Source organism: Solanum verrucosum, unplaced genomic scaffold, assembly GCF_900185275.1.
Source record: "Solanum verrucosum unplaced genomic scaffold, falcon-dt-bn FXZP01000058.1, whole genome shotgun sequence".
Lineage (NCBI taxonomy): Eukaryota > Viridiplantae > Streptophyta > Magnoliopsida > Solanales > Solanaceae > Solanum > Solanum verrucosum.
This window is the reverse complement of record NW_026020303.1, coordinates 1,516,822-1,532,330: the sequence shown is the minus strand read 5'-3', so window position 1 is coordinate 1,532,330 and position 15,509 is coordinate 1,516,822. Positions and strand designations below refer to the sequence as shown.

The following is a 15,509-nucleotide window of genomic DNA, read 5'->3' as shown; positions in this document are numbered from 1 at the left end:
ATAATTGTTATTGTTGTAAAGGATCATCCTACTAACATATATTTGTGAAATGGCGGTAAACTTGTCAGAATCAGCAATCACTAATAGAAATTTAATAAGAGCTTTTTACTCCACAATTAAGAGGAAAGCCGTCACATATAATAAAAACTCCGTACTACTGTAACCTCTGCATTACCAAAGTTGGGCGCATAGAATATAGTTAGCTACATTCCTGTCCAGGTAATAAAACATAAAAGGGTCATTAAGGGAAAGACAAGATGGCTTAAAAGTTAGAAACACCACATCACATTGCCACAGAACTAAAATCAAATTGTAGCCTGCACACCAACAATAAACACATGGGAGCACCATAGACTATTGACTTAAACGATAATCAAGATATATAAATTTATTGAATAAACGAAAAAGAGATTTATATTTATGAATCTAACAGTTTATGCATACCTCAGAAAGGACCTTGAGCATCTGATCAATGTACCAAATTTTCTCAGGGGAGAACCTAGTTCACCATAAGCAGTTGTAAGCACAAGATGCATTTGAAGAGAATGAACCCACATGTTCAGGAAAGTTATGTAATCATATTACAACACAATAATCCCCTTGGAGACGGCCAGAAAAATAAACAGAAATAAAAATAGGAAATAGCAAAGTAACAACCAAAAGATCTATTTCCAGAATATTCAAAAGCAGGAGTTCTCTGTGAATTTTTACAAAAATAAGAGATGATAAGTTTGACACTTATTCAGTATTGACTTACTTTTCTACAATGGAACAGATTTTGGCAGTCAGGTCGCCCTTAAACTCTGGATCGCTTACTTCGAGATGTTCAGTTAACTCCTTGGTCAATGGCTTCACATTGGTTTCGTTTACTAATAGGTACACTAGGTCAAGGGCTCTTTTACGAATTGATGGATCGGAGTCCTGAAAATTAAATAAGCACATAAGTCGCAACAGAAATGATAAATGTGAACTTTGGGAAAAGATGTCAGACATTTGCATTTCAACTCAAGAAACCATATAATAACGGAGGTACCAGCATGAAAAGATGCCATTAATAATGTATATATGTATGTGTTACACATTCCCCTGCAGCATCTACATAACTTTTACGACGGACCTTATAAACCCAGAGTACTGCATATCTAGAGCACAAATCATGAAAAGCTCTGGCTAGAACAATTTTAAACATACGCTGGAGATGTATTATGTAGAAGGTACTCCATGTGAGAGTAAAAGAACACAGATTGAAGAAGAGGAAAAACGTGAAGCAGTAAATTGTTATGGTTTATGAGAAGAAACAATAAAATATAAAGGCAGTATACCTTCACACATTCTAAAATTGTTGCCCGATGCCTTTGTACTGCTTTACTATCTACAGCTATAGCTCTCATCAGCATGTTCAAGGCGACATATCTGAAATAATTGAACCTCAATAAAATGAAAAGCATATTGCAGAAGAATAGAAGTAATTACGCAGCCAAAATGGCATTCAATCCACAGAAGGAAACCCCCTTTTCCCTCCCTTCCCCCAAAAGAGAGAAAAACAAACAAAGAAAATTAAACAGATTTTGTTTCAGGATTGTTTAACACAATCAGGAGCATCTGAAGGTGGCAATAAAGGTAAGCTGACTGACAGCATGAAAATTTTTGTACTGAACCTCCATGCAGGTTGCAGTCACATGCACATCATACCAAAACCAGGGATGTATTGAGACAAAAGCATGTCTCATTTTGACTGCACATAATAAAGGTACAGCATTGAGGAAGAAATGGAAGGTGGCATGTCTTATGTATTACCAAAGAGTTCCCCTTTCACCATTGAGTAGCTTTCATCCATTTACATCAGGAACACATGAAAAATATTACCAACTCATTTCATTTTATACAACGTTATCCAACCACTCATGGAATTGAAATTTTAATTTAATTTAAAAATTATATTAGTGATAATCAAAAAAAAAAAATTAAAGTGAAGTTAAAGTTAGTATAATACATCATATTGAAGTTTAAATTTTGAGTAGTTCGATGAATCTTTATTCTTAGCTACCATGGAAGTTTTATGAAAAGGAATCGTGTCAAACATTTTGGAACATGACAAAATGAAAAGAGCATCATATTAATTTGAACAGAATGAGTATATTTTCTTTAAGTTCCTTACTCCAGCTTTCTAGACTTCAAGCCACTTGGTAACGATTGTCATCTTCATTTAAGACGCGCTGAAGCACAGAAAAACTCATGGAAGGCCATTTGCCTCCCTTAAGTTGCGCTTCAGAGCAGGCAACTGACTAAGACATGTGCCTCATTGCCCATGCATTTTATATTGAATCGGTTGGTACTAAACAATAAATGTAATCGGCAAAAAGATATATTAATTGTTAAGGAAAACATTATGAATGAATTTGTTAATTTCTTACATATATATGTTTTCTATTTTTACTTCATTTCTCCCGGGCTTTAACTGCACTTGAAGCCCAATACACCTGGGAGCACTTTTTAAAGGTTTTCGCCATTGACACTGGTCTCCTTGATATTTTTTCTTTAAAATTTTAAAGATACCAAACAATTTGTTTATAGAACTATCATAATTCAAACAATTGATACACATAGATGATACTAATTAAAACACGAATAGAACAAGCATAACAGAATGAATAGCACTCAATACAGACCCAAATTCACTGCAACCACCAAAATACGTATTGAGTGGCCATTTGGCCATGAAATTCTTTTACTTTTTTTCCAGAGTTCACATTTCGCCATAAAATTACGGAATTCAACTTCAAAAATATTATTTTTTTTTAAATTGGTAGCATTGTATTCCTCAGCATTAAGGATACGTTGGAGACCTTCAAAAAGAAGCAAAAACAACAAGAGTATGAGGAAGCCACTTGCAGAGATCCTAACAAATCTACTAGTTCTAATTCATCTATTTCTATCTATTTCAACTTCAGACTTTCAAGAATATGAAAAAACAATAAAAAGGTGTTTTCACTTTCTCACTCCAAATTACTCACAAAAAGTCAAAAACAACTCCAATTTATATTTATGGCCAAACACAACTCCAATTTTCAAATATCGTTTTTCACTTTGATCGCTACTCCACCTCTAGTGCCACTAGCCTCTAGTTGAACATAGTTCAACCATCTATTTCCCCACACTTCCTTTATCATTTTTCCAATGTCTCCTTCTAACTTAGTTTCCTGTAGACACACTACATCAACCTTCCAGGATTGCAACAATTTTTTTATCATACTTCTCTTTTTTGCACAGTTTAGCCCCCTCACATTCCATGATACTATGTTCAACTTCATTAATTCTTGATGGCTTTTTTTTTTTTTTTGAAACGGGTAAGGTTGAATTCTTCAGCATTAAGGGTATGCTGGCTACCTCCAAAAAGGGATAATTACAGATTTCCTATCAAATCTATAATCTGGTCTATATCATCTATACAAAGCTGTTTACACCAAAAAAGTAGAGATACTATACAATTCCATTTAACTTTGTGGATGGAATTGGATCTATCTTCAAAACATCTTCCATTTCTTTCTTTCCAGACTGACCACCATACACATGATGATATTAGCTTCCACCATCTCTTTTGACTCTTACTGCCTCCCCTCCTAATCCAGCAGCTCAACAGATCTGATGTATGTTCTGGCATTGTCCTGTTCATGCTTGTGATGTTGAGAAACAAGTTCCTAATTTGAGCAGTAAACTTACAATGCAGGAAGAGATGGTTATTTGTTTCCCCTGTCAAGTTGAACAAAAAACACCTAGGAACCAGTTGTGTGCCTTTCTTTTGTAGAACTTCTTCTGTTAAACATGCTCTCTTTATCACTAACCAGGTGAAACACTTTACTTTTGTAGGAATGTCACTCTTCCAAAAGTAGTTCCAATTATATTTTGGGGCCCCTGTCATCCCCATTAGTCTCTTTTGTAGGCATTGTTGACTGAGAAGACTCCATCCTTGCTATGTTTCCACAGGATCTTGTTTGTTGCTGTTGTAGTTATAATCATTCCAGCTAGTTCTTCCAGAAGCGCTGCCACCCTCTCCACCTCCCAGTCATTAAGTAGTCTTCTTAAAGATATGTCCCATCCCTGTTCTGTCCAACAATCACTCACTCTAGCATCAGGGTTCTCACAGATTAGAAACAAATCTGGAAAAAGTTCTCTAAGAGAGGTTTGGTCTATCCAACCATCTTTCCAAAATTTAGTTTTGTTTCCATTACCCACCTTAATATACACATTTCCTTCCATTTGTGGCCATAGGTTCCTGATTGTCCTCCATACCCCCACCCCCATATGGTTCAGAGGTGATTTTTGTACACCAGGGATTTAGTTCTCCATATTTTGCTACTATAACCTCCTTCCAGAGAGCTGCATCTTCCTCAGTGTATCTCCACAGCCATTTCATCAAAAGGCTTTCATTTTGCAGCCTCAAATTTCTGATCCCTAAACCCCCTCTTTCTTTGCTAAGAAGAACATTCTTCCAGTTGACTAAGTTATAACCCTTTCCCTCCTTATTGCTTTTCCATAGGAAGTTCCTTCTAAGCTTGTCTAATTTTTTCACCACCTTTACTGGGATTGGAAACAAGGACATCACATAGGTTGGTAAAGAGTCCAGAACAGAGTTTATGAGGATCAATCTACCCCCTAGGGATAGGTATTGCGCCTTCCATCTAGCAAGTTTCTTCTCCGTTTTCACCAGAATACCATTCCATATCTCCATTGTTTTGTGTTTGCTACCCAGGGGCATGCCCAGGTGTATGATAGGCAAATGCTCCACTTTGCATCCCAATATATTTGCTAGTTGCTGGATCTGAGGGACCTCATTCTTGATGGCTAGATATCCCCCCCTACTTCTACTGCCATTACTTATGAAATTGGAATCTATCACTAGCCTCTTCAACTCATACACCCCTTTCTTCTTTATTATTGACGAGTCCCCTTTTTTCTCTGCACTTTCCTGCTTGTTGTTGTCTATCTTCAAAAATAATTCTTTTGCTGTTTCTTCACATCCTCTGAAATCTACTCCAAATTATGTGCTCAGCCTCATAATATGCTGCTGAATCCATTCTGAGGGGCTAAGACACTGTGGTTCTTCATTTAGCATTTGAATTTTTAAAGGTCTTGCTTCCTCTGCTATTCTGTCTGTTTCCCCTTCATTTGTTTCGATCTGTCTCTCTTTCTTCTCCGTGATTGACTTGTAACTCAACTTCTAATGGTGCAATTGTCTTCGTTTGTATACAATCAATTGCTCGACTTTCTCCTTCTCCCAACAGGTTCCCCATCTCTTCACCGCTATTAGAAGTTGTGTTGTCTTGTGTATTGGCCAATATTTCAATGTTTATTATGTCCACCAGCTGGTCTTCTGAATTAGAGCCTTTATTTGGGAAAATAGCAATTGGGTCCAGTAGGCCCAATTGATCTGTTCTTTTAATTTGGCCCAAAATTGCTGAGACTAGCCCTTTGTCCTTTCCCCCTTACCATGTGTTACAATTTTCAAAAAGCCACCTTCCTTGGATGTCCCCACATGTGACAGCTGTGGAAATGTCACTTCTTTCACCAAAAGGATTCATGTTGTGGAAATGTCACTTCTTTCACCAAAAAGGATTCATGCTCTCTATTGTCCTCTGGACAATACCTTGAACCCTCCTTCTTCGTCTCTTCTTTCTTTACTGTCACCGGCGTCTCACACCATATCGGAATTTGGTAGACGAAACCTTCACTGTTAACCTCTATCTCTCTCGGAACTCTTGCTCCATCTCCCTTCACCTTGATGCTAGCCCAATGAAGATGATTTTTCAGTGTGATCTCCTCTTCCGTCTCGATAAGCCTCTGCATCTCTCTCCGATAAGTTTGAAGATTTCCTCTGACCACAGATTCAGAGGAATCCCTAAAACTCTGATCCATACCCAGTCCCTCCTGATTTCCGCTGGCCAGCATCCGGTAGTTCGGTTTCCACCATTCTAACTTCAGTGGCATTCTCCTCCAAGACCATTCCCCCTCCATAACGTGCTCTGATGTCTTCCGTGACGGGAACTCGAACAGAAACATGCCATCATTCATAGCATATACACTGATGCCTCTGTCTGTCTTCTAGGTGTTACTTGCCCATCTTCTCACATCGTCCAGTTGTGGCATTCCAGAGGAGCCATGTTGAAACTTGTCGGCTATGCACCTGTTCATTAGATCCCTGTCGGAGGTTTTCATCTCTCCAGAGATCTTGATGCCACTTGCTCTGTTTTGTATCTTCGCCTTCTTTGTGCTCTCCGTCATCCATCTACTAGACTTGAAGGCATCTTTGTATGAAGATTCAAGTTTCTTAGTAGACACTTGCTGCTGCTCCTGTATTCTTTCTGGTTCATATATGAACTTTGCTATTTTGTGAGCAATGTTCCCCCATCCCCCTCTGAAAGTAGTTTAAGGTGTAATAATTACTGCTTTGTTTTGTCCTTGTATGGCTATAAAGCTGATGTATCTTACATTCTCATTGTTTTTAAGAGTGCAAAAAAACTCTGAGAAGTAGTCTTTTGTTTTCCATCTCCTAACTACCTTCCCCTGTTCCTTTTGACACTTCAATAAATACTGTTGTTAGCCATCTCAGGACTTTATGGCTGATTTTAACTCTCCGCAATAAGTATCTGCTCTGTTCCAACCATGATTCTGCCTCTGTTTGACATTTTGTGATCTCATACGACTTAAAACCAGCATTGTAGTAAATGCTATTTTCCCATGTTGAGCAAGACTTTAACATCTTACCGGAAAAATCCCCCCAGAAAAGGAAAGTAATTTGAAATTCAAGCTACAGGCAGGTTGACCTCGATTCTTGTGCCTGAGAGCATTTTAAATTTCTTTTCAAGAACAAACATATGTTAAAGCCATTTATTACAATTGTGTATTTCTTTTTTTCTTTTTTTTAACAGGTAACTTCGTATATTTCTCACAAACAGTACATAGGTTGTACTAAAAACCATATTTACAAATTTTACTTCAAAATCCTGCTAACTCCTACCTAAATTGAATCTAGAACATCAAGTATGGAGATAGTGTCATTTGAATATATTTGATTACACCAAAAACATAGTAAGAAAAGGCAGTTTAGCTTTAATCTTTTGCACACTATTGTCTGTGCTATCAAAACATCTAGCATTCCTCTCCTTCCAAATTGTCCAGCAGATACAAGCAAGGACAATTCTCCATCTATATCTGTTTTTTGCTTGCACACCAGCTTCCTCCCAACTCTAGATTGCTTCGGTAATCTTTCCAGGCATAGTCCATGAGATACCTTTGGAATTTAAGAAAATCCTCCATAGCTGTCCAGGGACTTTGCAATGAAGAAATAGATGATCAACTGTCTCAGCCTTTTTCCCACAAAGAAAACACCTAGGACAGAGTGGCATCCCTCTCCTCATTAGATTGTCTTGGGTAAGAGCTGCTTCCTTGGCTAGCAACCAAATAAAGCAGGCAACTTTGTGGAATTTTGTTTTTCCAGCTGCCTTTCCATGGCCAGTTGCTTATGCATTGAGGTGTTTGATTCATCCACCAGTAAGCATTACTCACTTTGAACTGGCCATTCTTATTACCTTTCCACCATAAGGTATCTTAACCTACCTCCGGTCCATTAAATTGTTCGATGGTATTGAAGAAATATGCAACTCTTTGGATCTCGGATCTCCCAGTCATTTAGATGCCTTCTAAAGTTGAATCTCCATCCACGGGGTGTCAAAAATTCTACAATAGTCTTTTGTTGATGAGAGACTAGTGCATGAATATCTGGGAACAAATTTTCCAGTCTTCCTGCCTCACGCCATTCATCTTTGCAAAAATCAGTTTTAGCCCCTTTACCACTTTAATCTTAATGTTGGTTTTGAATTCACTCCATAATGTTCTGATAGACCTCCATAAACCAACTCCATAGGGTGTTGTTATTTCTTTCGTCATCCAGTGGTCTTCCTCTTCATACTTAGCATTAATCACATTCCTCTGTAGAGTCTAGTTCATATTGCTATACTTCCATAACCACTTCATTCTAAGGGCCTTGCTTTGGAATTTCATGTTCTTGATTCCCAATCCCCCTTGTCCTTTGCCAGTTATCACTGCTTCCCATTTAACCAGATTATAACCCTTCTTTTCATTGTTTCCTTGCCAGAGAAACTTCATCCTCACCTTGTCCAATCTATTAATAACCCCATCTGGAATGGTAAAAATAGACATCATGTAGGTTGGGAGTGAATCAAGGACTGAGTTGATGAGAGTTAGTCTGCCTCCCCTAGAGAGATACTGAGTCTTCTATCTTGCCAATTTCTTTTCACACCTTTCAATTACACTATTCCATATTTCAGTTGATTGTGGTTTTGCTCCCAATGGCATTCCTATATAGATGGTGGGTAGATTCCCTAATTCCCCACCTAGGATTACATTCAAAATCTCCATGTTTTGCACCTCATTAATAGGACAGAGGAAACTTTTCCTCCAATTAATGTCCAGAAATTCCTTCAAAAAGTACCAAAATCACCCTCAGGGTCCTGAGTCGATCCTCTTCAGCATCACACAGTATCATAGTATCATTAGCATATTGAAAGTGAGTTATCTTAGGTTCCTTTCTCCAATTTTGGCCACATCAAATCCTCTGAGCCACCCATTCATGTTTGTTGTTTTCATCATGCTATTAAGACCCTTCATAGCTATTAAGAAGAGAAAGGGTGACAAAGGATCTCCTTGTCTTAAACCCTTTGTGCACTGAAAAATCTTGTCGGTGAGTCATTGATAAGCACTGAAAATCTTACCGTTGAGATGCAGTATTTGACCCATTGTATCCACTTTTAACCAAAACGCATTCTTCTCATAGAATCCAATAAGTACTCCCACTTAACATAGTCATATGCCTTCTCCATGCCTAGCTTACACAAGATTCTAGGATTTTTTTTGCTTTAGTCTGGAGTCAATAACTTCATAAGCTATTAGCACTGCATCCATGATTGTCAACCTTTGATGAAGGCCATTTGTTGTGGATCAATCAACTTGGCTATCACGTCTTTTTAACCTTTCTTCCAGTACTTTGGAAAATAACTTGTATATACTGCCTATCAGACTGATTGGTCTAAAATCCCACAACTCTTTGGCTCCTTTTTTCTTTGGAATGAGAGTTATGAAAGTGGCACTAAGACTTCTTTCTAACCTTTTGTGCTCATGGAAATTCTAAAAGGCCAGCATGATGTCTTGCTTCAGTATCACCCAACATTTTATGAAGGAACCCATTGTGAAGCCATCTAGGCCAGGTGCTTTGTCTGTTGCACATAGTTTTAGATATCTCAGAACTTCACTCTCCTCAAAATCCCTTTGTAGCATCTCTTTTTCCTCATTTGTTAGTCTGGGACAGGAAACAAATAAGTTGGTCTCCAGCTTGTGGTTTCAAAATATAACTTTCTGTAATATTCCACAATTTCCCCTTCAGTTCTTCCTGGATCTTGAGATAATTCCCCCTAAATCATGGGTTGGTCAATGTTGTACCTTTTGTGTGCATTTGCAATTTTGTGAAAAAAATTGGTGTTTCTATCACCCTCTTTTAGCCACAATGACCTTGACTTTTGCCTCCAAGAGATTTCTTCATTTTTAATCAATTCCTCGTATTCCAACAAACTTGTTGCCCTCCTTCTTGTCTCCTCGTCGGTAAGCTTTCTTTCTTTCATTATTTTGTCAAACTTTGCTAGTTTATTGAGTAAATTCCTTCTTCTTGTTCCCAAGTTTCCTTGTTCACTCTTGCTCTATTCCTTAAGCTTATTTTTTAGAGCTGTAAGCTTGGATGCAAGGATGAAATCCGACTTTCCAGAGAAGTTGAAAGAGCTCCACCATTCCTTATATTCTATCATTAAATCCTTCTGTGCCAAGCCACCAATTTTCAAATTTGAAGTAGTTTTTTGTCCTTGTTCCACAGTCCTCCTTGTAAGGCAATAGGTGAGTGATCAAATCCTAGTCTCTGCAAAGGCATTTGTTTAAATTGTTGAAGCTTTCATCTCATTCTTCTGAAAACAAGATTATGTAAATCATAGAGGCTATCTTCTGGTTATCCCCTTTGAACCAAGTATAATGGTTGTCTTCAAGTTGTATATCTATCAGCTTCAACTCTTCAATGACATCAGAGATTTCTCTCATCCCCCTTGATCTTCTTAGACAGTTTCTCTTTCCAGAGATGAATCTGGCCACATTAAAATCCCCACATACTACCCAAGGACCTTCCATCAGACCCCTTACTGCCTCCCTATCTCCTCCCATACTAATCGTCTTTCTATGTAGCAGTTAGGGCATATACCACAGTGATATGACAAGAGAAGTCTTGCAATTGTGCCTCAATTTGCAGTTTAATGAGTAAGCACCTATTTCCAAGATTTCTCCCTTCCCTGTCGTGCTATCCCATAGCAATAGCCAATAGCATACCCCCCCTAGTGCCACTAGCTTCTAAGCGAGCAAATCCAACCCACCTTCCTCCCCAAATTTGTTTCACCTCCTCAGATAAATTCCCCTCTAGTTTATTTCTTGCAGACAAATAATATCTACATTCTATTCTATCACTTAACTCTTAACCGATCTCCTTTTATCCTATTCCCATTATGTTGAATTTGACATCAAAAGACACAAGATACTTCAGCTCTTGGGAGCCTCTAAATCTTGTGTTCTTACAGAAATTCACATTCTCCATTCTTCTGGTTTGTCGAGAACTATCCACCGGTAGAAGTAGTTCCAGAGCTTCTTTTTCATGTCCTTGAAAATCTGCTCCAAGCACTTTGTCCGGTTTTATTATATTCTGCTTCACCCACAATGATGTTTCCCTTTCCTTGCATATTATTGATTGTTGTTGTTGGACTTGCAGTGGTTCTGCCTCCTCAATATCCCATTCCCCTACTATAGTGAGTTTCTCTCCCCAACCTCAATTAATCTATTTTTGATATTGTAGGTCTCTTTCTCCCCCAACTCCCTGTCAGTTGTTTCTATTAACTGCTGCTCAACTTCTACTGTTACTTCTCCTGACACGCCTTCTCTCAACACATTTGGTGTCTCCCTCTCCTCAATCATCGATCAATTTCTAATCTGCATGGCTGCTGGCTCTGTTCCTGGGAGATATTGAACTTCTTCTTTCATCATCTTATTATACAATGCATGTTTTACCTCAACTTTGATTTTTTTTTTAATTTCTTCTTTAGATACAATGACTATATGTCCCAACTATGTATTTTTTTCTTTTTGGGTTCAAAATTTGTGAAAAACTTGGCTCGAACTCCATTTTAGCCAAATAAAAATGTTTTAGCTAAAATAATGGAGAACAGATTGTGTATTTCCTGTTATCTTTTCTTTAGATGCACTAGTTATTTATTTCAACCGTGTACTTTTGTTTTCGGGTGAAATCAATTAAAAAAAAAAAACTAGACTAGAGCTCTAGTATGTTTTGCCAAATAAAAAAGTTATAGCAAAACTAATGACATAGCAACTGTCTACTTTTTTATTTCTTAATTAGATGCAATTTCTTTTTATTTCAACAGTGTATTTTTCTTTTTTGGCAAAATCATCCTTGTCTAGAGCTTCATTATTTTTAGCCAAAATAATAAACTTTTAACTCTATGTTGCTCGGACTCTTCAAGAGTGCCAACGGGTGCGTGTCGGATTCGCCAAAAGTAGTGTATTTTTGGAGAATCCGAGACGGGTGCAGCATCAAAAGTGAAGAGTCCACGCAACTAAGCTTTAACTGTGTATTTCTTTTATATCTCTTTTTAGATGCAATGACTTTTTTTGTAGGCCAAATTTGTAAAAATAATTAACTGAAACTTCATCATTTTTAGCAAAATAAAAAAATTTAGCCTAAATAAGGGAGTTCTAGGCAAATTCTTTTACAAATTTGACCGGAAAAAGATGACCTAAAAAATTAATGAATTTCAAAAGGTAAAAGAATATTTTATTTAAATGAAATAAGACATGGAAAGTAAAATCCACATGGCAAGCCAGGCACGTCCATGCCACTTCCCTGGGATGAGATCATCCGGGAGGGGGGTAATACTATCAAATAGTTAAGTTCAGGCATAATTATCACCACATATAGCAACTAATAATCCATGCAAAATTTTAGGGGAGCTTTTAGATATTCTGCCACTTTGTAATTATAGGTTTGGACCAAATTATTTTTCTAGTTCCACTCCTGATGTAACACCAATAGAATCATAACACAAGAACTTGTACATTCAAGGTGTGCGGCAGGCAAAGAAATAATACATACCACTCATTTCCCAAAATATCTGAAAAAACAATTGGAGGATGTTCAGGAAGAAATCACATATTGAAGGTGCACAAACTTTGAAAACGATTAATTCGGTTTCAACCAAAGAATATTCTAAGGTGCAATCCTAAGACACAGAAAACGAGTCCCAACAAATTGGAAGATTACCCAGACAAATTTTCGGAAGAAAATTTAACTAGATGAATGAAGATGACCTGATATTATTGTCACGGTTGGACAAAAATCTTCCCAAAATATTAATAGCAAGCACACGTAAACCACCATTATCTTCAATGTTCATGATGGTTTCAACACATTCATAGAGAATAGCGTTGCCTGCATTTTTGTTTGACTCTGTCTTCGTTGCTACCTAAAAAGTAATTTAAAATTGTTAGACAATGAATAAGAAAATGTTATTTTTCACTATACATAATAACTTCCCTGATGAAAAGCGAATTCCAATTCTTCTTATTCATACAGTTAATAGTAGTTTCAGTGATGGTAACATAGTTCAACTTGCCACAAATTAGTTGTCAAAATTAGCCAGGAGAAAAAACAAAGAGACAATAGCCTCAGATTGTTGTATTTGCTATGATGCTTGTGTTAATCAGAGTTTCTGAACTGTGAAAAAACTTATTATGTGATGCATATGCTCAACACAACCATTTACTAGCTTCATTCAGTATCCTCATCGAGGATTCGCACAATAAATTTTCCAAATAAAGATAGCTAGCCCAGCAGGGTGATTGTGAGTATTAATAAAGATTTCAATGAGAAAAGGGAACAAAATGAAATGAAAAGAGCCGTGATCTAACACCCAGTGAACATAAAGTAACTATATACACTTGTTCTTTAACTTTGACTATAAGCATTATCAAGTACAAATATACCTTGCTTTCTTTATCCTTGACTATAAGTAATCATTTATCAACAACAATCTGTCTATCTTGTACACACATAGAGGAAAAAAAACTCATTCTTCTATCTTTACAGACTAATCAAGGGAATAGGCCATTCCAATGCAAGATTCACACATCAACTGCCAAAATGTTGACAAAACAAGCCTATGAGGAAAGCATTCGGAAAAATTCAAAACTGTACAACTCCATGACATTCACATATGCTTCAATAGATCACTGAGCTATAACTGACCTGAGCAAGAATGTCATTCATGGAATCACTAGCATCAGCATCGCCTTGGCCTAAAACACGTAAAACCTTGAGCAATCTTATATGAAGAAAAGGGTCTGAAATGCCGGAAATGTCATATTCAGGTGCATACGGGCTGTTGGCAACATCCTTCAACACTTTCACTAAACCATCTGTGCATTTCTATAACCACAGATGAACGGAAACAAAACAAAAAAGAAAATGTAAATGCCTAGTTGAACTGAAATGAACCTTTAAATCTTATCTTATCTCATAATTCAAATACGCATTTAAGTTTAAAGCTTATGCACAGAATATATCAACAAATGTTTAATACAATGGAAGGCAAGGTGAGGCATAAAAATGTGGAGATGGGATCATTGATTACTGCCATTGGCTAAAAACGTCCATCGTTTACCTCCAGTTTTTTGGTCTAAAGGAGATAAGTAAACAAAATTTACATCACCCTCCCCTTCAATATGAGAGATGTCAAGACACCGAAAGAATAACTCACTACCCCTTATACCTCATATTTAACCAAAGAGACACAAAATTATGCCTCCTCTTTTACTTCATAATGTCCCACCTCTTGTCTTTTCACCCCAATCAATCATTACACAAGTGAATTTAAGAAATTACCTGTGCAAGTTTAGTCATTCTTTTCAGTTGGAACATCCAAAAAGAGAGTTAGTGGTGTAGAAAGGAAGAATCAGAATGAAAGATTGGACGAGATCCTATTAACATTCTTCGACCAATAAAAGTAGAGGCATATTATCATAATCTAACTTAACAGGTCAGATAAAACAAACTTTCTGGAAAGCAGAAATCTCAGCAAATAATACTACTTCCATAAAAATATTGCAAACTCAAAATTACAACAAGCAAAAAAATAGATTATAGGTTGACCAAGCATTTCTGCTCCAAAACATGTACATGGAACGAAAGCAGCATGGAAATCTAGCCCATTATGCCTCTTTTAGGCATTTGAAACAGAAGGTTGGGAGGATTTATCAGAGTAAGAGTTCTTATTGTTTCATATGCACTTTGGCATTTAGAAAGAATATCTTCTGGTACAGGTAGTTGGGTAGGCTTGACAGGAGAATGACAGTAGCTTACAAACCCCAAATGAACTTACGGGTCGTTTGGTTGCTGGTTTAGAGCTATGCAAGTATTAGTTATGCAGGAATTAGTTATGTAGGATTTTGTTATGCAGGTTTTAGTAATTAATGTATTAGTTATTCCATCTTCTATCATGTAGAAAATAATACATAGATTCTCCCACAACTTATACATGCATAGTTACGCAGGATCCTAAATTGCTATTCAAACACCATATTTGGTGTGTTGAATTTTATACATACCAAAAAAATGCTACCAAAAAATGTACAAGTTCTGCAGGATTTAATACATGAATAAATCACCTCCTAACCAGCAATCAAATGACCTCTTATAGGCTTATAGTTTAGGAACCATCTTGAAAATTAATAAACGATATTTAATTTATAACAAAATGTCTCTCCTAGTGTGGCGCCCCACCCCAGCCCCTTGGGGAACATCTTCCACTTTTTACCAGGTTGACACCCTTTGGTTTGGAGACTAGAAAAGGACAGGTTGACGCACCAAAGCAGATTATTACCCTTTGGTTTGGAGACTAGAAAAGGACAGAGCAAGGAAGAGAAACAAAATGAGGGAAAACGGGAAGAGTAGTAGAAAAGTATTAACTTTCCTTTTTGGGCTGAAAGAGAGAACAGGAAAGAAAATAAGAGATTTTGTTGATCTAGTGAGAAATTTTGTGGGTCTGAGAGGATTATAAATTCCATTTAGCATACCCAATAAGAGAACAGAAATTTCTAGAACTTCTTCTTGGCATTCCTTTCTTACCTTTCAGACAAACCAGTTAGTCACAAGTACCAGTCACAGATTTTCCCAACGTTATCAAGAAAAGAAAAGGATCCCTAAATTTGGACAAGCAATAAATCAGCAAATAAAGGAATTTTGTGTAAACAAAATAATTCTTTTTTGTTTTGTTTTTTAAAGGGTAAACAAAATATATCCTTGTAGAACCAAAAGTGGGAAAAAGAACAGTAGTAGACAC

General features: G+C 37.0%; 2 protein-coding genes across 3 annotated transcripts in view; both read right to left on the bottom strand.

Annotated features, from left to right (window-relative positions):
- Positions 1 to 15,509, bottom strand: part of LOC125835014 (AP-1 complex subunit gamma-2-like) — a 49,663-nt gene that overhangs the window by 28,397 nt on the left and 5,757 nt on the right. For both annotated transcript variants that reach the window (XM_049514153.1, XM_049514154.1), the window contains exons 5-9: positions 13,418 to 13,597; positions 12,481 to 12,635; positions 1,323 to 1,413; positions 758 to 921; positions 445 to 499 (exon numbers count right to left, since the gene is read on the bottom strand). In XM_049514153.1, the coding sequence (XP_049370110.1) occupies positions 445 to 499; positions 758 to 921; positions 1,323 to 1,413; positions 12,481 to 12,635; positions 13,418 to 13,597 (645 nt within the window). The remainder of the gene's footprint in view (positions 1 to 444; positions 500 to 757; positions 922 to 1,322; positions 1,414 to 12,480; positions 12,636 to 13,417; positions 13,598 to 15,509) is intronic.
- LOC125835017 (probable alpha,alpha-trehalose-phosphate synthase [UDP-forming] 9) overlaps positions 14,797 to 15,509 on the bottom strand; it is a 205,919-nt gene continuing 205,206 nt past the window's right edge. The window contains exon 5 of the mRNA XM_049514155.1: positions 14,797 to 14,806. The gene's annotated coding sequence lies outside the window, so the exon portion shown is untranslated. The remainder of the gene's footprint in view (positions 14,807 to 15,509) is intronic.